General features: G+C 39.2%; 1 protein-coding gene across 3 annotated transcripts; it reads left to right on the forward strand.

Moving 5' to 3' along the window:
• Positions 1-21,835, forward strand: LOC139135426 (hepatocyte growth factor receptor-like). Of its 3 annotated transcripts, XM_070702806.1 has the most exons (21): positions 1-519; positions 4,896-6,051; positions 7,105-7,287; positions 9,792-9,947; positions 10,832-10,947; positions 11,412-11,553; positions 11,894-12,072; positions 12,549-12,672; positions 13,166-13,302; positions 13,546-13,720; positions 14,006-14,114; positions 14,329-14,658; positions 15,034-15,207; positions 15,868-16,207; positions 16,610-16,705; positions 17,015-17,098; positions 18,305-18,486; positions 18,684-18,793; positions 18,936-19,098; positions 20,084-20,220; positions 20,532-21,835. In XM_070702806.1, the coding sequence occupies exons 10-21, from the start codon at positions 13,560-13,562 to the stop codon at positions 20,704-20,706; spliced, it is 2,061 nt and encodes a 686-aa protein (XP_070558907.1). In that variant the 5' UTR covers positions 1-519; positions 4,896-6,051; positions 7,105-7,287; positions 9,792-9,947; positions 10,832-10,947; positions 11,412-11,553; positions 11,894-12,072; positions 12,549-12,672; positions 13,166-13,302; positions 13,546-13,559; the 3' UTR covers positions 20,707-21,835. The 3 variants fall into 3 exon arrangements, 2 of the variants coding, with proteins under 2 accessions (XP_070558907.1, XP_070558908.1); XM_070702807.1 differs by lacking the exon at positions 7,105-7,287 and having other exon boundaries at positions 280-519; XR_011552987.1 differs by lacking the exon at positions 1-519 and having other exon boundaries at positions 4,908-6,051.
• The last annotated feature ends 774 nt before the right edge of the window (positions 21,836-22,609 follow it).

The raw sequence follows: 22,609 nt of genomic DNA on the forward strand, positions 1-22,609 counted from the left end.
AAGTTTTCATGGTGTTCTTCTCTCGTGTCTTCATCTCTTTCTGTCCGTCCTGAAAATTTGGGTCAAGATCTTGAATAAGGGAGCTAGGGTCTTTGCTACGGCTCACTCGAGCTGTGCAAATGTTGCAGATGCGGTGCCACTCTTTCAACTCCCCCTCTCTCAGATTTGTACCATACTCCGCTTACCACTCTGCAATGTGCCTAATATTGAATGACAAAGTTACATCACCCACTAACTGCTCCGTATCGGTACTGCCATGATCCAATCGATGATTCATACAGAAGTTGAAAGGTCGCAGCATCGCGTACTAAGTCAATTTACTGGTACTCTGTCGGTCACAAACCTTTTTATAGATCTCTTATACCCTGTTAACAACTTTAATTCAATACTCTCTCGTTTTCTAGGCGTATCAGTCACATTGCCACAGCTCGGTAGAGCCGTAGCAGAGACCCTGGATCCCTTATTGAAGGTCTCGCCCGTATCACAGCGTTCTTTTGACGGATGAGGTAATCTTATAAGGTAGGCATGAATATTCGCTTGTTTCCCTGTTTGACTTATATTCGGGGCTATCTTTCACAGAACGATAACCAAACTTTTAAGAGGCCGACACCAGCCATTGTGCACAATTAGAATATCATCACGTGCGAGGCATATTTGAGGTCTTTCGTCCTCAGCAGTGACCTGAACAATTATGAAATGCTCTAGGCTACTTACTCAATATGTGCATTCCTGACTTTAGGAAGTCAAAGCAAACAGATGTATATGGTGCAGTATTTCTGGCAGGGACACTCTTCTCCCTGAGTGTTTTGCATACGGTATACGTTCAAAGCTGTAATAGTCAAAATATCAAGTTCAAAAATATTCTGCGTTCTATTTTTCCTTGAGGGTGTCACGTATTGGCTCTTGATTTTCAAGCACGATACATGATTCACAGTCCGAGGTAAATGAATATCATCCATTGATTCATGATCTCCGGACATGCATACTGAAACAACGCCCATTAATATAGTTTGCATACTTCGCATGTCATAATTTGAGCAGAGATGAATTCCTTGGCTCAAAAAATAATTCGTCTTCGACGATTCACACTTTGCATTAATAGTTTAGAGGTCCTCAGAAATTCGTGATCTAAAGGTTCTGATAAGGGTAAACTTCTTTCTTTACAAAAAGGTAGGGGCCCCGCTTGATAAGAGGTGGCATTCAATCAGAAAATGGGAAGTGATAGTCTATTACAAATAACAGAGCCAAGGGCGTGAAGCTTGAATTACGTTCCAGTTTAAAAGTAACGCGTTGAACTTGCTATTTTCATACGTGATGACTTGATACATTGCTCTCAGCTATTCTACGATATCACCAGTTCAATATGGCCTTTACGCTCTCTCTCTCTCTCTCTCTCTCTCTCTCTCTCTCTCTCTCTCTCTCTCTCTCTCTCTCTCTCTCTCTCTCTCTCTCTCTCTCTCTCTCTCTCTCAATGAACAAGTAAGAATTTCATTTTCATTCTGTTCTGGCGTCACAGCAGTGCTTTTCTACTTTGAGTCATGGCGATGCATTCATGGTTCATACATGTGCGTTATAACTGTCGACGATGGAATGTAAGTTTTGTCGTCAGCAAAATTGCACATACCACCGATGTTATTGGGCCACCAATGCCAGCCTTTGGCAATGGAGCGAAAGATCAAGGTCTATGCATTAACAAATGCTTTGCTTTGCAGGCGAACGAGTTTCACAAAATACATGGAACATGGATTTAAAGTTACACGTAAAATATTTTAAAATTTGCAATTTGAAAAGAGAAAGATAGGGTGCCTCAAATCTGATTTTGATTTGTACTGATATCAAGTACAGAATCGTTTTCCATCATCTGCTCTTAGATATGTCATCTGTATGACACATTGAATGTAAGGTCATTTCAATAATCCATTACATGTGCTATGTCATACTGTAAACTACTATCCGATTTCTAAGAATAGTACGATATATACTCAATCTCTGGTCTCGTCGACATTTGTGCGAACATAACAACTTCTGCTTTCAAACTCTTTGGGGCAAAATGATTGACCGAGTTCCGAAGTCATGCTCGCATGTTCATAGTGTTGAAAGTTATCGCTCTTCGTCAGCAATAAAACGTGTCATTTTCCAGGGCTGACACTGAAGCATTCAAAATTATTTGCAATGACTCGTAAATAAGTTATTTGCTTGCGCTTGTACCGGGGTTAAAGAAATCCTTTGAGGACGACTGTGTTCTGGTCACGTGGTTCGTCCATTCTAAATTCTCTGGACGTACAATAGTACTGCGTGGGCATATCAAACCTCGCTCTCAAAGGGAAATGCCTCTCGATGACTCCGACTCCGACATAATTATTTGGAGAAAAACTTGATTAAAAAACTTTTAAAGGCGTAAAACTGGCCTTACATGATCAATCTAAGATGATGAGCGCCTCAAAAGTGCTTGACTGTCTTGAACTTTAGCTCAAACTATCCTCAATGAAACCTTTAAGCACTTTCTTTCAAAAACAAGAACAAAAATCAAGGGTCACAGTGTAACATTTGATACTAGAAAAACAAACCTGACACTTATGGATATTTGAGATTCAAAATGGCCACTCTCTCTGTAAACTGTATGGGGAAAAATTTAATCGATTTCCAAAAAACCTTAGACGTTGAAATTTTTTCTTACTCCAAGAGCTTTACCAGATAAGAATTGAAAATGCTCACGTGTTTCAGTATATATTGGCAGTTTTCTGTGAATCTAAACTTTTGCCACATGTTTGCAACACTTCATTGAAAGTGTTATGATCAACATAATGAACAATATTCACCACAGATAAATTCCAAAGGTCAGTAATTATATAAATGTGTAATATAAAGCTTAAATAAAAATACTAAATTTATTTATCACCACTATATATAGTAAGTGCAACTGTCTTTGGTCAAGCCCTTCAAACTATATATACCAAACTGTGAAAGCTCCTTACATACACATTTTATAAGTTAACTGACATGAAAACGCAAAATACATTTCACGTATACAACATAACTGTATCATAAAAATACATAGCAAGTTTCACAAACGTTTTTAGAGTCCTTCCAGTCTTATATTCCTAATTTGGAAAACTAGTTGGATATGCAAATTGGTAACTCTCTGATGTAAAAGTGCCAAACAGCTTTCGTTAATATTTTTATCATATTTCTTCAATGTACATAGCAGGTTTCATCGCCTGTGATGAAGTCAATCAAGATATATCCCTAATTAGAAAAGTTCGTTATATATGCAAATTAGTGATAAGATGTTTTAAAAAATCAAAAACCGGCTTTTGGTGATGCAATATCATAGTATCTACAATATACATGGCGAGTTTCGTCAACGTTGGTGAAGTCAATCTAAATATACAACCCTAAATAGGAAAGTTCGTTAAATATGCAAATTAATAATTCGCGAAAATAAAAATGCTAACTTAGGAAAGTTTGTGATATATTTAAATTAGTAATTGGATGTTCTAAAAGTCTAAACCGATTAATGTCATTACAGTTTCTTAAATGTTGTCAACTTTGACCATATATATATATATATATATATATATATATATATATATATATATATATATATATATATATATATATATATATATATATATAACCATATAGATCCATATAGAACCATATAGAACCATATATATAGATATATTATATATGTATAACCATATAGAACCATATAGAACCATATAGAACCATATATATAGATATATTATATACACATATATATATCCCCTATCAGCAGAGGTCGCTAATATGCAAATTAGTAATTAGCTGAAGTAAAACCGATAAATGACTTTCAATAATGTTTTAACTTAGTGTCTCCCATTGCAAGTTTTGAAGACTTTAATCATGACAATCCAGATACATCTACCTAATAAGGAAATATTTTTAAATATTTAAATTAGTAATGTTTATCTAAAACTGCAAAATTAGCTTTCATGATTTTTATATCAGTGTATCTCAAATATACATAGCAAGTTTCGTCAATTTTGATCATGCCAATCAAGATATATATCCCTAATTGACAGACAGACAGAGAGACAGACAGACAGACAGACAGACAGACAGACAAACAGACATACATCGCTGCGACATTAGCTCACGTGTGTGAACGCGTGAGCTAAAAATGAGCCCCTCGCAACTGGTAGATCAGAACAGTGTTGCGAAAAATGAGAGTCCGAATATCTGTCCCCAAGGCGCATTCCACCGTAAGAAAGCACATTACCAGCAGAACGCGTACTGCAGTTTGCTGGTCAACGTTAATGTCGTAGTGCGTAAAAAGAGCATCTAGATACTTGACTAACGGATCCATTTAAAGGTGTTCATAAACTGTTTTCTGGTCCCTGCTACTGTATTTGACTTTCCTTAGCCTATGATATCTCTTCTTTAAAAATGTCTGCTTAAAGATGATAATGATAATGAAGAAGACGACGGTTTTCAAAAATTCAAAAACATTTTGTGAACAATAAGAGTTTGACATTTATATGGTAGGGAATTTCTTGAAGCTGAATATGTTTCCTCTCGTAAAATCGATCTAATATCGCAAAAACCTGCAAACTCTAAACAAGCTATGCATATATACAAACAAATTCTTGTTTTTAGTTCATTCCAATTTCATGTCTTTCCTTACGCCCTGCATCCTAAAGTTCTAAATTCAGGTCGACCAAGATGCCACTTGTGAAAAGTGCCAAAGTGCTCTTTGTGGTATAATAGGAATCACACTCATTATTTTATGTTCATAGCTGCCATATAATGCTCGGTAGATTTTGTATTCAAACTTTAATTATTGAAGTAGGTGAATAGCTATATCATTCTAAAATGGCAAATTAACTATACATCCCATGTTATTTTTATTCTAGGTATCAAAAGTGATTATCGGAAGCAGTGATGAATGGTCCTGCGCGTGACATCCGGTCCATTAGTCTTTGTCTTCCGTAGTTTCATGCAACAATGGCGATAGCGTTAGCTCTGTCGATGGTCTTCGCCGGCACTTTTGTGTGCTCGGCGCAACTACAGATGCCAGTTGTGAAAAGTACCGAAGTTGAAGGGGAATTGCTCTACATGGTAGTGAATGAAGACGACGGGGACGTTTACTTGGCTGTCGTCATGTCACTGGCTGAAGGGTCTAAAATCCATCGCATCAATGGTAACCTGGATACGGTTAGCACAACAGAATTGCCAGACGTTGTGAAGTACATGATGATAGACAATAAACAGAAAAGTCTGATCGTTTGTGGTTTATACAGATGCATTCCTTACGAATTGGCAACTTTAAAGCTCATTGAAAATGCCGAGGCCGTGTGCGTGTTCTCCAGCTTTGAATCTGCTTGCTCGCCGACAGGGAGTGACATCGCAGCGTTTTTCGCTGGCGATGACGACGACGAACTTTATGTTGCGACAAGCCCTGAACGGAGTAGCTGCGAAGTGCCAAGAATGGCTACTAGGAAAAGTGCGCTTGATCATTTCCTTGAATTGCTGTCTGATCAAGAATCAAGTGATAGCCAACGGTCGGCATTATTTGTGTCGCCTTTCTCTGGAGTTTTTCAAGATCAGCGTTCTGCACCGGATTCTGTTGTCTATGGATTCGGTCACCACGGATTCAGTTACTTCGTCGGTTCTTTACGTTTGGCGAACGGTGAGACTGAAGCTCGTGTAATGCGCGTGTGCAAGTCTGACATGGCGTACTCATCCTATATGGAAGTACCGCTGGAGTGCGAGCAGGCCATTTCTTCATCGAGACCACAAGGACCAGCAAGGAGGAAACGCGAGAGGCAAGTACAGTACCGAAAAACTGTGACATGGGCACAGATGACAACTGCTAGTCAGGGCCTGTCCGATGCCGGCGTCCAGGAGGGTGATTACGTCTTATATTACGTCATGTCACGTAGTATGCTCTGCTTTGTTTCCATGTCCGATGTTGAGGCTGCATTTGTTGAGAACATCGCTTTGTGCCTGGAAGGTGGGACGATGAAATCGCTTGCTCCCGACTTTCACGACATGAGATGTCCACGAAATGTAAGTATACAAGCTTCTCCATCTCTCCGAACTTTGAGCTCTGTAAATTCCTAAAATACCTCTAAAACTATTTTCTTACAATTTAAATCATCTCTCCATTGTACGGAGTTTAAATAATCGCAGCGTCATTCAGGGAGTCAATTTGGCTTTCGCCATTGTCTATTTTTCGAATGTGTTTATATACAACACAGCTTTTGATCCTGTGTTTCATATTCGTTTGATATGGTTATCCGCAGGAGATAAAACAAAATAAACTTTGATGAGCTGCAATAATTGAATAAAGATATCACAATGACTTTGTAACGATAGAGTCTAATGAATGACGAGTTGAGTATGTGTACTGCGGCGTGTATGGTTGCAAAGTGAAAGTACTTTGAAGATTTGGAGTTCACAAAAGAGTAACTCCCATCATTCGCACAATCTGTAGCAGACAACCGGTCGATTTAAATTGACAGTGTAACACTTGTGATTTTACATGTGATACAAATCTGACACATCATGAGCGAAATAAAGTGGGGGAGTGAAAGCTGGTCTCAGCTACTATATACTTGAAAAGTTTTTCCTCTCACAACTCTCCAAATCTCTCAGTCTGCTGCCCTGCCCCATTACAAACACTCCCACTTCCTTCTCCCCGCTACATATAATAACACAATCCATTGAAAATCATTTTCTTCATTTTGCAACGACAAAGTATGAGCGTTTAGTTTTGAAATAACTCATGCATTGAAAATTTATACATCAATGATAATCCTTTATCAGCATAGCGTCTCCGATGCTCACAGCTCCGAATATAGCATATTCTGCAGGTAAATGTTCATACACAGGTCAAGGTACGTACCCTTATCTCAGGACCGTACCGGCAAATCAATTACTCCCAGTATGTTTCATATTACTGGTAATTATTGTAATTTTGAACATCCATCCACGACCTCAGATATTTGGTTTCCTTGATCAGTCATCGAGCGAATCACTGGAGCGAATCTGATTCCTTGTTACATAATTTGAAATCTTCAATATATTTACTACGCCTTTCAATTACGTTTTCAATTCGAGACATCATACCAGGCTGAGGATGTCGTCTGTGACACCCCCGAAGAGATGCCGAAGTTTTCCGGCACGTTGCCTATTGTTGGCCAAGCTATCAGAGACATTTATGATACAGTGACGGCCTCGGTTGTGAAAACGGGCATGTTGTCTGTACTACTTCACAGCGACGGAGCAGGAGCCATGAGAGCGGTGAGTTTGTGTGATTGACACGAACTCAGCTCGCCTGTATACTCTAATCTGCTTAAAGAGGCACTACCACTTGGTAACATTTTTAAAGCACATTTGATCGCGAGATATCGATAAAAACATGTCTTCAAAAAAGTAAAAGTTTGAATTCCCGTGGCCCACCTAAATTCAGCTTCCGAACATCGAATGTTCGGCACTGGGGCAATTCCATTGTCAACTAAGCTATGGAGTACGAGTCTATGCTTACGCTGCTGTATGCCACAGTATCACGCGCGTCGGTGATCGGTCATGCCCAGTAGGAGCATAGGCGGCCCATACATATTGATAAGCTTATTATTGAGTTTTTCTCAGTTTTCTCTGTCACTGTCAGCCCCTCTCCTTTTCTTCATGCTCTGACTGATCGTAGTAAATAAAATAAATGACTATATAGCCTAACCTATAGCCTCTTGACTCTTTATTCATTTTACACTCCATTACAAGGACGTATATCTCTCATACACACATGCTGTAATTGATTAGTCAACACAACTAATTATGCTAATCCGTGGACTTATCAGAGGTTGGTCAACATCGGAAAGATAGTGATGTTAATGAAATACCCGTTTTAGTAACCATTCCTATCTTTCGCGATGTTGACCAACCCGTAAAATCCCTGATAAGTCCACGGATTAGCATAATTAGTTGTGTTGACTAATTAATTACAGCATGTGTGTATGAGAGATATACGTCCTTGTAATGGAGTGTAAAATAAATAAAGAGTTACAGAGGCTAGGTTATGTTATATAAACCATTTATTTTATTTATTCCGATCATTCAGAGCATGAAGAAAGAAGAGAAAATGATAGAGAAAACACTGAAAAACTCAGTAGTACTTATTGGGTCGCCTGTGGTAGGAGAAAGCGGAGTCTTACTGACTTGGCGAAAAAACGACAAACAATTTTCGCTGATTCCACCAGAATTCGCATAGGTGACTAGCACAGTTACGTGCGGTTGATATACAGCGGCCGCCGCGTGGTAGGAGACGCATACCACGCGCGCGTCGAACCACAAGTACAGTGTGGCAGACGACAAAATGTAGTCATCGGAGGCGGCTAATATTTAACACGTAAAAAGTGATGTTTATGTGGTATTGTTTAAAAATATAATACAACTGATTTAGAATAATGAAAACGACAAAAACTAACGAGAAGTTTTAAAAACTCACCTGAGGTAAAGGCATAGGCCTAATGTTGTATATAAAGTCTTTACAGTAGGAAGTAAATTTATTGCGTCGTTCGAACTTATTATAGACTCCCTAGAATATCGTCAATCAGCACAACAACAAACATTCGGGGGATTTCCGGTCAAAATCAGAAACGACCGTAAAACTTCGGGATGTGAAAAATACGCTCGGGAAATGACATGTTTTTATCGACATCTCGCGATTCGTGCGCAGTCGCCACGTCAAACATCGACCGTTGGCATTAAAAAAAATGCGTTTTAAATATGTTACAAAGTGGGAGTGCCTCTTTAACGTTATTGGGAAATGGCTGCACTATGGTGACAAAATTTCAAATCCAATAACATAAGGTAGAATGCACCACGGGGACAGAAATTCGGACCTATATATTGACACAGGCATGGCGTCCATTTTCAATTTCAAATACCCGTGAATATTAGGTACTTTTCTTTAGTACGTGAATATTAGGTATTTTTCTTTAGTACTAGCATTTGGAAGGTAAAGCCTTATGTTTAATCTTGATTTGGTAAGAGAGAAGTCGAAAGTTTAATTGAAGGAAGATTTAGTAAAAGTTTAAGCCTTTCACTTTCCAAGTACACACTATCTTTAAAAATAAATTTGTCAATGACATCTGAATCATTACAGTAAACAGTGCATTATTTACACAGTAAGATGTGTGATTCACACCGTAAAGGTTGTTTTACGCCGCTGTCACAGACGACTACAAATTCGTCTAACTTGAAGATAATGTGCGCCTCGAAAGTGAAAGACTTCGATTTTTGCTCAAATTTTTCTCAATAAAATTTTCGACCATTCTCTTACCACAGCAAGAATAAAACCAGGGGTCACCGTACAAACTTTGGTACGAGAGAGACAAATTACGTGAGATTTCCCGATATTTGAAATTCAAAATGGCCGCCATCCCTGTGTTAACTCTGTGGGGAAAAATAAAATTTTCGATTTTCGAAAAACTAAGATGATGAAAATTTCCCTTTCATCAAGAGCTCTAAAATGAGCCCTCAGAAGTAGTAAGTCAGGAGAGAATTTATAAAACTTGAAAGCCCGAATTTCTGTGTCTTACCGTAAACGTGCTACCATATTGGAACGTAACAACCCAGGCTGTAAATATTGCCAGCGATTCCTGCGTGAAAAGAAACGTCAATGGACTTGCTAGTCATACTAGAGCATGACTCGGAGAAACTGATAGTCTTTCAAATAAACCATAATATAACATACAGACAGTCAGGAATAACTGAGCCAAAGGTCAATAGTTTCACATAATTTGCAGGATGTCATCACTTTAGCCGTTGGCGTCTCCAAGACTTACGAAGACACGTCACTGCCTGATAGTTGTCAACGTCCGATTGCTCAATTCAGACCTCTTCCGGGGAATGAATCTCAGGTGATCACCCTGCAAACAAGAAAGGTTGGCCATGGTAGCCAGGTAAGGAACGCCGCGGCATGTATCTCACGAAAGACATTGATATTGCATGCGTGTCCCTTTGTAATCAGCCGTTTTGTCACGTACAAATGAATATATTGATAACGTCATGTATTTGGGCATCCATAGTATAAAGATTTAGTTCAAAGTGTACTTCCAGTTTGCTAAAAACACTGCCCATCGGAACTTAATTAATGGTCCTCCAAGAACAGGCCTGAATAGTTCCCTATTGAAGTATGACTAGCTCAGTCACAAGCATTGTCATTAAACAGGCAGTCCTTAATCACTGGATCTCGCATCAAAGTTCGTTGATAGTTTTGCGAAATTAGTCCTTTGCTCAACTTTAAAAATTGTGTCTAATAAATCAATCTGTTCAGAGATAATGCTGATACAATACTAGCTCTGCGTTTCTGGGTGTGTATGGTTATGTGGTTGGACGCCGAATAACGTCGGTAACACACAGCCCTGCCAGGCATAAAAGACTTGCCCTTCTCATATACCTGGTACATTGACCCTATTTCCATTCACGCTAGTTAAGATTAGTAGTATAAGTTGACCTATCCACAGTCAAGCTTTCGGTGTAAGAATTGTCCTGGTAAATGACCATTTCGCCATCATAAATAATTCATATACTTTCGCTTTCCAGCATCATTAGTTGAATAATTGCTTTATGTGACATTTAACTGTAGACCATTGCAGACAAGGGGCCGATGATTGAAATAATTCACAGATTTCGTCACTTTTGTATGGGAACTCCTCTACAATTCTCCTAAGATTTTGTTGTAACTTTCTCCGGAAAGACAAAGTTAAAAATTGGTATCTCTAGTACGTATACAGAAGGATATACTGCATAAAGTCCACGTAATGTGATTAATTCTCTACCCCAGGAACAGATATCTACAGTCGTGACCAAAGCACTGCTGGCTAACTGTTCAGCGTATGACTACGAATGTTCAGCTTGTCTGTCTGTTGCATTTTGTGGATGGTGCAAAGAAAAAAAAGTGTAAGTTATTATCCAAATATTAAAGGCATACCACCACATTCATTTCACTGGTTAATTGTGTTACGCTGGAAGGGTAACTTGTTGTTTCTTGCGTTGAACTTGTTTGGAACTTTCTCACTCTATTTGTGGACGCACAGGTGTTTTTGCTTATGCTTTAATTTATGGTTACACCAGTAGTTTTGACTACTATTGCATAAATTTCTTAATGTCGAAAATTTAATCGAGAATTTTTGTGATGTGTATGTACGTAGGGCCAAGAGACATTTAAACAACTGTTGGCTCATGTCTTAGTCTGCTACACGACACGTATAATCTTTCTTGAGAAATATAAAAAAACGTAACCCGGCAACTGTGTAACGTTTAAGAAGTCACACATCTCAGGGAAATTAATCAATAATGTGTACACACCATATCATCGAAAAGCAAAAATAATTTTAAGTTAAGTTGTCATTTTTCCTTGCAAGATGTACGCTAGAATCCCACTGCTCCGACGGTGAGTGGTTGCAACAGGCTGCCGACACCTTTGTTGCTGATCCTACCGACCCAAGTAGAGACGCACGCATCAGATGTGTATACGTTGATCAGATTGGTGAATTCTCCGTAAAGGTTAGCGCATGTCCTATAAACTTCACTCCTTGATATCATTGTAGGGAATTCAGTAGAATGTTTTACCCATGATCTTCAATACCTAAGATACGATTCTGCCGCCTAAGTAAGTCATAAAAGTTTCAGGTGGCCGACAATATTTTCAACATGTCGGATTTCCACAGGTAAAACACTATATATTATGGCCCAAACAAAGGGCTATGTCCCCCGAAGGTAGGTGACCGTTTGCCCGTCTTCAGAATTTTGAAGTTGTAGCACTTATCTGCAGGGATTTAGCTCATGACGTTGTAAAAATGTAACTGATAGCAATATATATAACAGTATTGTCGATCCATTACAGTTTTATCCGCCTTCAGGATTACCTGTGGGGTTGACCGAGCTAACGGTTAATGTCACCACGGAGAAACGGTTGAGAGTTCGTGACGTCCAGTATGTTCGAATTTACATCGGCGATGACCTGCGATGCAATGACGTAGGAATTTTAGACAGCAGATATGGTTTTGGTTCATCACGCTACAGGTATCGTTTGAACATAGAGGCACTCTGACTTAATTCAACGTGTTTTCATTTTCGTTACTCCTACTTTCACACGAAAAGGGGCATTTTGTTGAGGGGTACTGACATCATGAAAACTATGGCAAAACTTGCATAATTATATCTCAAGTAATATAAGCTTTGTCAACTTTGTCAACTTAAATTTCTTTCAGTTTTTGTGTCATTCACAGTTTCATGGCCAACGTCTAGAGGAATGTTGTATACCTAGTATTCAGCATGTCAAAACAACCCGTACACGTGTAAGACATGTCCAACTTCAAACTAGTTTTGAACTATATCAATGCATCGCCAATACAGTTTACAAGACGGTTTTTGAGTATTTCAATATTATTTTGGGAGTTGACAGAATACAATTCTTTACATCAGAAAAAGTACGAGAATTCAAATCATGTCTTGGGAAAATTTCTGTCTGCTTTTAACGGTGATTTCTCGCCTCGCAGCTGGACGTTCAACTGTAGTGCCATTTCGCCAGGATTGACAGCGGCAGTTCCAGTGTCCTTTTCCGTCTATGACTTCTATCCGGTAAAATTGTGGCTCAACTCTTCAGAGAGATTCCAGTTCGCGGTAAGTTTATACTATGAATGTTTCACTGAACATTGACCACTAATGATATCATTAAATATCTAACCATCATATGCTGTCAGGGGTTTTGAGTATTTTGCCATACTTAGGTGTTTTATGAGCCTTCTAATGTTATTAAGTTTTAAACGTGACTGTGAAGAAATCCCAATAAAAACACGTATATTAACTTCATCGACATTTAAAAAGTTTCTGATATTTCATTGATCTAAACCTTTCCTTTTTTAATTTTTACACATTTCTACTGATATTTACCGGTATAAAACACTTCTAAATATTTTGCTGTTGAAAAAGCGATAACAAATCTATTGAACATTGAACTTAAAATATCGAAAATATCGCATTCTTTAGCGATCAAAAGGTTGATATTATTATCGATGCAACTTCAGTGACAATCTTTCGCAAGTCGGTCCTATAAACGCATAATGCTTCAGTGGAGTTTTCTCATTTTCGATTTGTCTTAATTTTCTTTGGACAGGTTCCAACCATGAGAAAATTTTCACCGCTTAAAGGTCCACAAGCCGGGGGTACATTGCTGGAAATACAAGGAACCCATCTCCTTGCCGGAAATTATCGGGAGATCGTCATCGGCGGAAGAAGATGCGAGCTACGAATGTATGTGAAATTTCTTGTTTGTTTGTTCTTCAGGAAGAAATTTACCAGTTCATTTCAATCCCCAGAAATTATTATTGTGACACTCTCTGAGAAGACAGTCAAGGATCCAATGATGCACAGCCATAGCACGACGTGTCCTGAAAGAAACTTGGTGTTAACATTTCCATACGTTCAAAAAGATATACGCTTAAGTTTTTTTTTTTTTTATCTTTCCGTGGTTCTTTCTTTTACCACGCTTTACAGGGATTACTCTACCAATGATCGGCTCGTATGTGTCACAGCTAAGGTGCAAGAACCCACCAAGTCGCTGGTTTGTGTCGACTTCGGATCGTAACATCACCCTGACATCGAAGCGACGTTACGACTACACGGAAAACCCTTTCATTGATACTATCTATCCGCTGAGGGCATTTCTCGGGTAAGTTTAGGTTTGGTATCGACGTGTACGGCATCATTAAGTTCGTAAAAATCTGAACGGAGGCTTGCTTAAATATCTCTTCAAATTTGTTTCAATGTGCCTGCCAGTATTACCTAAAAATGCAGCGAGTTATAATTCAAATGGCTTACGCCATGATACCGTATTTTATTGTACCCTTGCAATTACATTCTCTTGTCATCATAGGCTACATTTTGATCCTCAGAAATTGACTGCGCTTACATTCGATCATTCCTGCACTATTTTCTATGCGATGTGTCTTTTCAGAGGAGGCGCCATACAGCAAGTCACCGGAACAAACCTAGATTCCATTGCCAGACCGTTGTTTGTGGTGGTAGTGAAGACGAATGGCAGCTATATCGATGACTTTAGTTCAGTGAGTATTGGTAGCAGTGCTTCAAAAGTTGGTATGCTGTAGTCATTATGCTTTAGGGAGTAGATGATGACAAAACAACCGCCTGAACTTATGTCTTTACTATGTTGTGTCACATTACATCTACAACCTGTCGATTGCTTTTGGAGAGCCTCGGGACGCGGGGATGATTTTCCTACGTTTGACATATGTGTCCTTATTTGTTTCCTCCCTGTAGGTCTGCAACGTAAAGAATTCGACCTTCATGGCATGTCCGGCTCCTGAAATCGATATTTCGGAGTTCCTCAACAACACAAGAGGTAAACGTGAGGTTGGCAGCAGTGGTTGCGATGTCGTAGCAAGGACGCCATCAGGCGAGTCGGTCCAATTCAAAATTGGCTTTGTCCTCGACGGAGTTCAGGATTGGCTGCCCTCAGTCATCGATCAACACATTGATGCTAAATATACTACCATTGCAGTGGCCAGGGACCCCGTGTATTATACGTTCTCCGGCGAAGGCAATATTCTCACTTTCAAGCCAAACGAAGATAATTATCTAGTGATTGAGGTAGCTATGCTAACGTTGTTAGTTTTTAAATAAATATAAAAATTAACGAGATCACAGCCAAATGCATTTTTATGTATTTTCAAAAAAAAGTCACACCTTGACTGGTTTGATGGAGGACCACAGCGATATATATTAGATGTCTGTTACTTCGAGTCTCATGCGCAAATTTTTAAATCGCATTTTTTTTAAAAATTACTATTTTCATTCATGTACTCTTGAAGACCATGAGCGAAAGTGTGCGTGTGGATGCATTACCCTACTTAGAATACCAAAGATACTGCAATGCATCTTTGTTTGTAAAAGCTTTGTTGTTCATAACTTGAAAGTTTTCTCTGCCTAATCCCGTTGTTTCTTTGATTGTTTTTCTTTGTTTAGGGAGAAAGACTAGACTGTGGTGCAACAAAACATGACATCACAATTGAAATAGGACTAGCCTACTGCACACCGATAATCTCTCTATACCGCACACAACTGACGTGCACTCCGCCAAATGAACTACCTCCAGTGCGAAGTGAATATTCCGAAGACCATGGTCTTCCCCACGTATTGGTGAGTTCATGGAACGTTTCGAGAGGTCTTTGAAAGCAGCATTTTTTTCTATCGCACGAAAGGACTTTTCAGACTAATGTTTTGAGCTGCGAGAAGAATCTAATATGTAAGATGTAGAGTCTTTACCATGGCAATAATGTCTTTTTACCGAATTAAATGTCCAACTCCTCCTGTTTCATAAGTAAGGTCCGAGACATAAGTACCGATCACAGTGATTGGTGTCTGCGGTCCTATAAGGTCCGCGTACCGCTCATTGATAGACTAGACCTTTCTTCTCAGGTCTCGAGCTCATATTACCATGTAATGTTCAGTTCACGGCACTGTGATTGGCTGCCCCATGTCATTGTGTAAGCCTCGTTTTGTAATGTTCACATTATAATATAAATTAATAATATATATTTAAATTAAAAGGAGATAGTTCTCGTTGTGTATTACAGATAATAATACGATTCCTTTTATTTGTCGATAATTTCCTGAAATCTCCTTTGTTAGTAATTGTAAGCGAAGTTTTCGGTTTGTTAACAGTGTCCATGTATCGTGTGATCACTTTATGTACGCATGTTATGTCATGATAAGAAAGAATGATTTTCTCAAATAATTTCTGAGATCTCAGTATGTTCGGCCCTCTTCATTGCAGCTGTTTTTATTCATTCATTTAAGGTCAGAGTGGGCCTCGCTTCAAACCGCAATTTCATCGGCTATATTGACTACGTGAACAGCACTGAATCAGAGCCAGGTGTAGCGGGTTGGATCATCGCAGTCGCCGCTGTGTGTGTTATCGCCTTGCTTCTCCTGGCTCTGGCTGTAGTGGCGCTCTTCGTAGCACCTCGGCTGAGGCGTAAAATGGAATACATTGACTCCGGCGTCTCGGGCCTGAACTATCTCGAGCGTAAACATCACGATGCAGAACCCATCCCTCTCACTAATGTCGACCACCACGGGCCTTCATCCAGAGCTAGCGCGGAAGAGTCCCAAGAGACCGCTGTATACTCAAACACAGGTATCGTGAAACTAAAATTATGACCTGCCATGCCAAACTTTGTGATAAAATTGAAAAAAAATGCTAAAACCGATAAATAGATTAATCAGCGCCGGATTTCAATATTGCAATATATCATGACACGTAATATGTCCGAAGAATTGCAAGTTTTGTAACCTTACATCACAATGTAATTCGTCATTACGTAGAACCTCGAGGCTCTTATCAGGTGTCTTTAATTAAATCTGTGATGATATGCGAAATCCTGCTGTCAAAGCTCCAATGACGACTTGAAAAACCATGCTTTAATATTTGAAAGAAATATGCAACTTTTAGCAACTTGACCATCCATACTATTGCATGTACTTGCATTGTTCACTTCTGTATTGCCCGAATTCGAATTATTGAATAATGACTCGCTAGCTGCACAGGAGCTTGAAGCTGTACGCCACCAGGTTCGAGATGTATTAATCGACAGTGACAGAATACGCCTTCAAAGTGGTGAAATACTAGGAAGGGGTAAGTATTTCTCACCGATTCGGAGTTGCTCTATAAACAAGTCCAGAATGAAATAGTGATCTTTACTGAATCTGCTGTAGAGTAGACCTACAGTTTTTCATTCGTGTGACAATCAGTTCATACAGATACTGACTGACTCCACCTGGTAGGTATATAAAACGACTGCTCATCTTCCTTGCCGCCTAACAAGTAGTTGGGGTAATTTAATCGTTAAACCAATCAACCAAGACATGGAAAAGTCAACGTGAAGAGAGATCGTATACACAAATTCCTCACTGATTTAACATTTGCTTATTATATTTGATGCAGGACACTTCGGAAACGTCCTGTATGGTAAATATGTCGACAGCAGAGGGGAAGTAATTTATGGCGTTGCAGTCAAATCTCTCAAGAGTGAGTATTAATTGAAGTAATCAGATCCAGTCTTGACAAAGCTTTCTTTGAGATGGTTTAGACATAATTAGAAACCTTTATGCAATAGAAAAAGTGCTGCCGTTAACCCCAAAGTTAACTTTGTCAATCTCGTTTGTCTCTTTCGGTTCAGCGAGCAACAAGTGTTCACAGGTTAGGCCGAACAAAAAAGTTGTGCTGTTTCGATAACTTGACCTACCCTTTTTTTTACCTGCCGACCTAGACTCTCCACAGTCGCTCAGCCTTGTTTTGTGCGCGCCAACGATGGGCCTGCATTCGAAGGCTACGCTGTGCAGATGTCTGTGAAGGGCGCGCGCGTGTTCCAACAGGGAAGAACGCGAATCGCAGGGTCTCTGCCAGACTACTGCCGACCCTAAACTTTTTTAGAGCTACGTAAACACGGAAGTAAAAAACAAAGAAAGAAAAAAAACGCCGTAAAATCATGCATCGTTATTGGCACTTGATTTTTGCTTGAACGAGGATGTCTTTCATGATTTTTTTTTCTTTATATGTATGATACATTTTTCTGGAAATGATGTTGCCAGTGTTTGACCACCTCGTACGTCGCATACAATAAAATAGTAATATGCAATGCAATAGTATGTATGATCAAGTTGCTAAAAGTTCCGTGTACGAACTCCTAAAAAGCGCAAATTTAAAAATATTTTGGAAAAACAATTTCTGCCGATCTACTTATCGTATCTTTCAAAACCATTTATCGGAACAGCACAATTTATTTTTTTTTTTTGGCCTTACATGCAACAATTCGTTTGAGCATAATACAACTCTCTGTACATTTTCTAATGAAAATCCTCTCGGGCAACGTCACAATAATTTGACTATATGTATCGATTGACAGATTCTTTGTAACCTTATATCAAGCACTGAGACGTGCGACATGTCGGGACAATGTATGCAGTGAGAACACGAAACTGCGTTTCTGTAGCCGACGTTTTTCTTCTTGCACTTCTCTACGGGATGATAGCCCGCTTCTTTTTATGTACAAAGTGAGACGTAGCTGTCGTCTGCAGTTGTTCCGGGCTGAAGTTAAATGCCTAGTGCAACGGTTATCCGTCAAAAATAAAACGAAAACGCCAAACCTATAACCTGTCAATCTGAATCATAAATGCGTGCTCATGTTGTTTTTTATATTTTGATACAATGCATTAATATGTTGTATATTTCCAGGATATGCCAATATTGACGACGTACGAAAGTTTCTCGAAGAAGGAGTGATTATGAAAAGTTTCAAGCACGATAATGTCCTAGGTTTAGTGGGTGTTTGCATCGACCAGGACGGCCGTCCGATGATTGTACTACCCTACATGAAAAATGGTGACCTGAAGTCCTTCGTTGCAAACCCGGACAGGGTAGGTTAAAGCAGAGATCAAAAATTAACCTTGATGAAATCATAGAGGCTATTTCAACTGTACATTACGACTGTTAAGTGCGATAACGCTTCTTATGAAACGTCACGGTGTCACGTGACGTCAAGCTGCTGATTTTGAGTCGTGTATCACAGATTTCTCCTCGACATCATACGAAGTTATGGTTATTACCTTTGCAGGTACTGACTGTCCGTACACTGATTACGTACTCATTACATGTTGCTCAAGGAATGGAATATTTGTCTTCGATGAAATTCGTCCACCGTGACTTGGCCGCCAGAAATTGTATGTGAGTATTACGCGCAAGTTCTATTCAATGAGTAACTTTTTGACGACTTGTTCCCCAAGTCTGATTTTTGCCTCTCTTGATTAATCTATCAGAAAGTAATCCATATTTTCGCTCTCTTGCATTTGAATTTGATCAATTCTAGGGTTGACGAATCTGAGACTGTAAAAGTGTCAGACTTTGGATTGTCACGTGATATTTACGAACAGGAATATTATGCCAGCGAAGACAAGCAGACTAGACTACCGATACGATGGATGCCGGTCGAGAGTATTAAGCGGGGCATATTCAGTACCAAGACTGACGTTGTGAGTAAAATTTAGATATCTGATGCCATAATGCTTTTAGCGCCCTCTTATGTCGACAACTTGAAGAGTCTCAAGGTTTATTCTTGATTTAAGGAAATCCACTGCAAAAGTGGGGATAGATATAGCCGTTGGAAGGTCCGTTGATCGAACAAACACAGTGGTCAAAGCATTGAGGGCAAATTTCAATGTGCACTTCACCATTATAGCAAAATGGATTTAACGCTAAGTAGTAGGGGTTGTTTACATATCCGTCCCAAGGGCTGGGGCAGGGGTAGGGTTGTCTTGGTGTCAGCACACTTTGCTCTTTCTACTGTTTCATTTTAATACGTTTGACTATGATATGTATTACCAATAAAGATTTATACTACCAACTTTTGGTGTCTTGATCTCATCGTAGCGCTAGTTTTGTAAAGACTTCTTTTTCTCCTCAACTGTTTCATGTATTTGTTCTTTGACAATTTTACTCGAAGTTTTATCACAGTGTAGCGTCAGTCATGTGATGCGTTTGATAGTCTTATGAAATCAAACTAGGGCAAGTTACTAATCTGTGGACACTCACCAGCTTACCATCGGAATAACTTTGACAAAGTCAATAACGAACGCACCAGCAAGGGTATAACAGTTAGGCAATCAAACGCATCAAATGATAAAGCTTCATGTAAGATTGTAAAGGGACAAATACATGAAACAGTGAAGGAGAAAAAGAAATCTTTACAAAACCAGTGCTAAAATGAGACTAAAACACCAAACGTTGGTAGTATGAATCCTTACTGCTAATACATATCATAGTCAAACCTATTCAAATAAAATAAACAATAGCAAGAAGTAACCTGTGCCGAGACCAAGGCATCCCTACCCCCACCCACCCCTGGGGACGGACATGTAAACAACCCACTATGGTAGCACGTGATACGTTCAGGCTATGCCTAGCCGTTTCTCAGTCAAACGTATCACGATATCCCTTTCTACCTCCGGCCTGTTGCAGTGGTCGTACGGTGTGTTGGTTTGGGAACTAATAACACGAGGAGAGCTCCCCTACGCCAGCATTGATACCTGGGACATACCTAGCTACTTGGAACGAGGGAGACGACTGCCACAGCCGGCCTACGCCCCGGATAAATTGTGAGTACATTCAACTATCGGTATCAATCCAAGTTGACTATTTGGCAGAAAAGAATGACTGTTCGTTTCTAGTCAGTACACCCAAAATTACCTTAGAATATTTTGTGTCGATAAACTATTAACATTCCAAGTCTTTATGATTATTTCGATATTTTTTATTGAATAATAGTCCCAGAATGGCGCTGCAGTTGAGGTACTAAGCAACAGACAAACAAAATATCACGATTTTAATTTTTTTCTCTGGGCTCTAACGATAAAATTTGTTTTACTTGATTTTAACATTCTTTATTCTGTTTTTGATGACATTCTAGATACGATTTACTGCTGCAGTGTTGGCAAGAGAATCCGAACGAACGACCAGAATTCGGAACACTGTGTCAGCAACTCCGCCATTTATGCCAGCTTGGAGAGAAAGCAACGAAGGGTGACGAAAATTACTACCTGGAACCAATAGCAAGTCCGCTTTATGTAAACACTATGGTGTAATGATAGAAAACTTGCATGAGCCTATAGCATGTATTGGTATATTTTCAGCTCACTTGACTATACAGGGCCACACTGTTGTTATTGTAGAAAGCAGTGCTCGATATAAGGGCACAGAGTAATATCATAGACTGTCTATGATATTACTCTGTGATAAGGGTGAACAATACAAACATGCCCCTTTCAGTGTTGAGTCTCGCCTTCAACTAATCAGCAGGGGCGTCACCATTAGTCAGTCTTACAACAATGGCCAGAATATACATGTAGATTATTGAACGAACACTATAGCGTTCTTACCAATGTATGAAAGCTAGTAAATCGGAAAGTGATTGTTAAATTTCTGAGAATAATGATCTTGTCCCGCGAGAACCAGAAGCGCCCCTCTACATTACAGTCTTAATTACCTTCCGTCACAATTTTGGTTACACATGTGTTATAATTCTATTTCAATGAAATATGACTTGTATTGAAAAGAGTTGGAAACTGTAATTTTCAAACCAAAATCGTGCATATTTGACAAAAACAACAGCATTTGACCATTGAAAGATTGAGAAAAATCATAATTTTACAATTGATCGGGCACCTTCCCGTTAGTGGTTACCCGCCAGGTTTGAATTTTACTGAAGACAGTCAAACTGCTTTCTTGACTGTCCTCAACGATGAAATTTAGCTATAGAAGAGTGCGAAAAATATTATGCGTAGTAGTTTTGGAATAGCTGTTTGATTTTTTTTCTGTCTGGTACGTTGCATTCGTTTGATATTTACTAGTGTAGGCGATGAAAAAGACGAATTCATCAACAGACGCGAAGTCAGGTGTTCAGCTAGATAGCCTCCCTCACCCTATCTTCCTATCGAAACCTAGAAAGATATATTATGTACATTGATGTATTACTTCTAGTCACCAGGCTAGTTCGATAAGTCGATGGTTTGTAGGTATAAAGTACACAGCTATCTTTTGTAAAATTAATGGAATGTTTGCGTGTCTGTGTTTATGGGTTCAGGCCGAGTATTTTTTGTAACAGCAATAATACCATATATTTTAATAACATATGTACATTGTTGGGGATATATTTCTTCTTAGGGAGAAGTACTAAGAAATAAATGAATATATATCTGTGACATCCAACTTTAACAGCATTTTCCATTGACTGAGTAGAGTTGATGACTGAAGATGAATTGGGACTATTGTATCTCCTTGTGACGACATAGAAATGTATAATTACATTTTCAAATGAAGTATAGTCTTTATTTATCGGTATATTCGGTCGCATTGTATCCCCCGCATAGTGCGCAAGCTGCTACTTAACATGTTACTTGAGGTTGCATCTGATAAGCGTTGACAACGTCACGCTTTCGGCTTCTCAGGCTCTTCATGCCTTTGTAGATATGTTGATACCTTTCGTTGTACAAGAGCCGGTCTCACTTTGACGAGTCTGCACGTGGAATGTATATAGCATCGCGGGAGAGCACTCGGTATTGTAGTGAATTTTTCAATCCGCGATTGCCGAAGTCACCAGGCTAGCATTCGCTCCCAATTTTCGCTGGTATACAGGTTAACAAAAATATGCTGAAATGATAAGCGCCTGTGTTTGCAGTCTCAGCCTGAACTCCATGGGAAAAATGCAACTTAGGCCACCCGCAAGATTTGAGGCATCTGATAAAATCTGTTAGTATGACAGCTCTTTATCCATATGCAAACTTACTTTTACACGTATCTTTGATAACGTGACACACTGAATTAGGGCAATTCGACCGAGGACAACCCTTGCGTTCGCCAATCAGCCAACACGTTTCCAGCTCATTGTATTTGTAAAGAAGTATTGTTCAGATATAATGTGAGTGAAGTTGCCCTTATCAGATTCTTCCAATTTACCTGTGGCCAAAATTTGTACAACTTATACTGGCT

Source organism: Ptychodera flava, chromosome 6 (assembly GCF_041260155.1).
Source record: "Ptychodera flava strain L36383 chromosome 6, AS_Pfla_20210202, whole genome shotgun sequence".
In the NCBI taxonomy this organism is placed as follows: domain Eukaryota; kingdom Metazoa; phylum Hemichordata; class Enteropneusta; family Ptychoderidae; genus Ptychodera; species Ptychodera flava.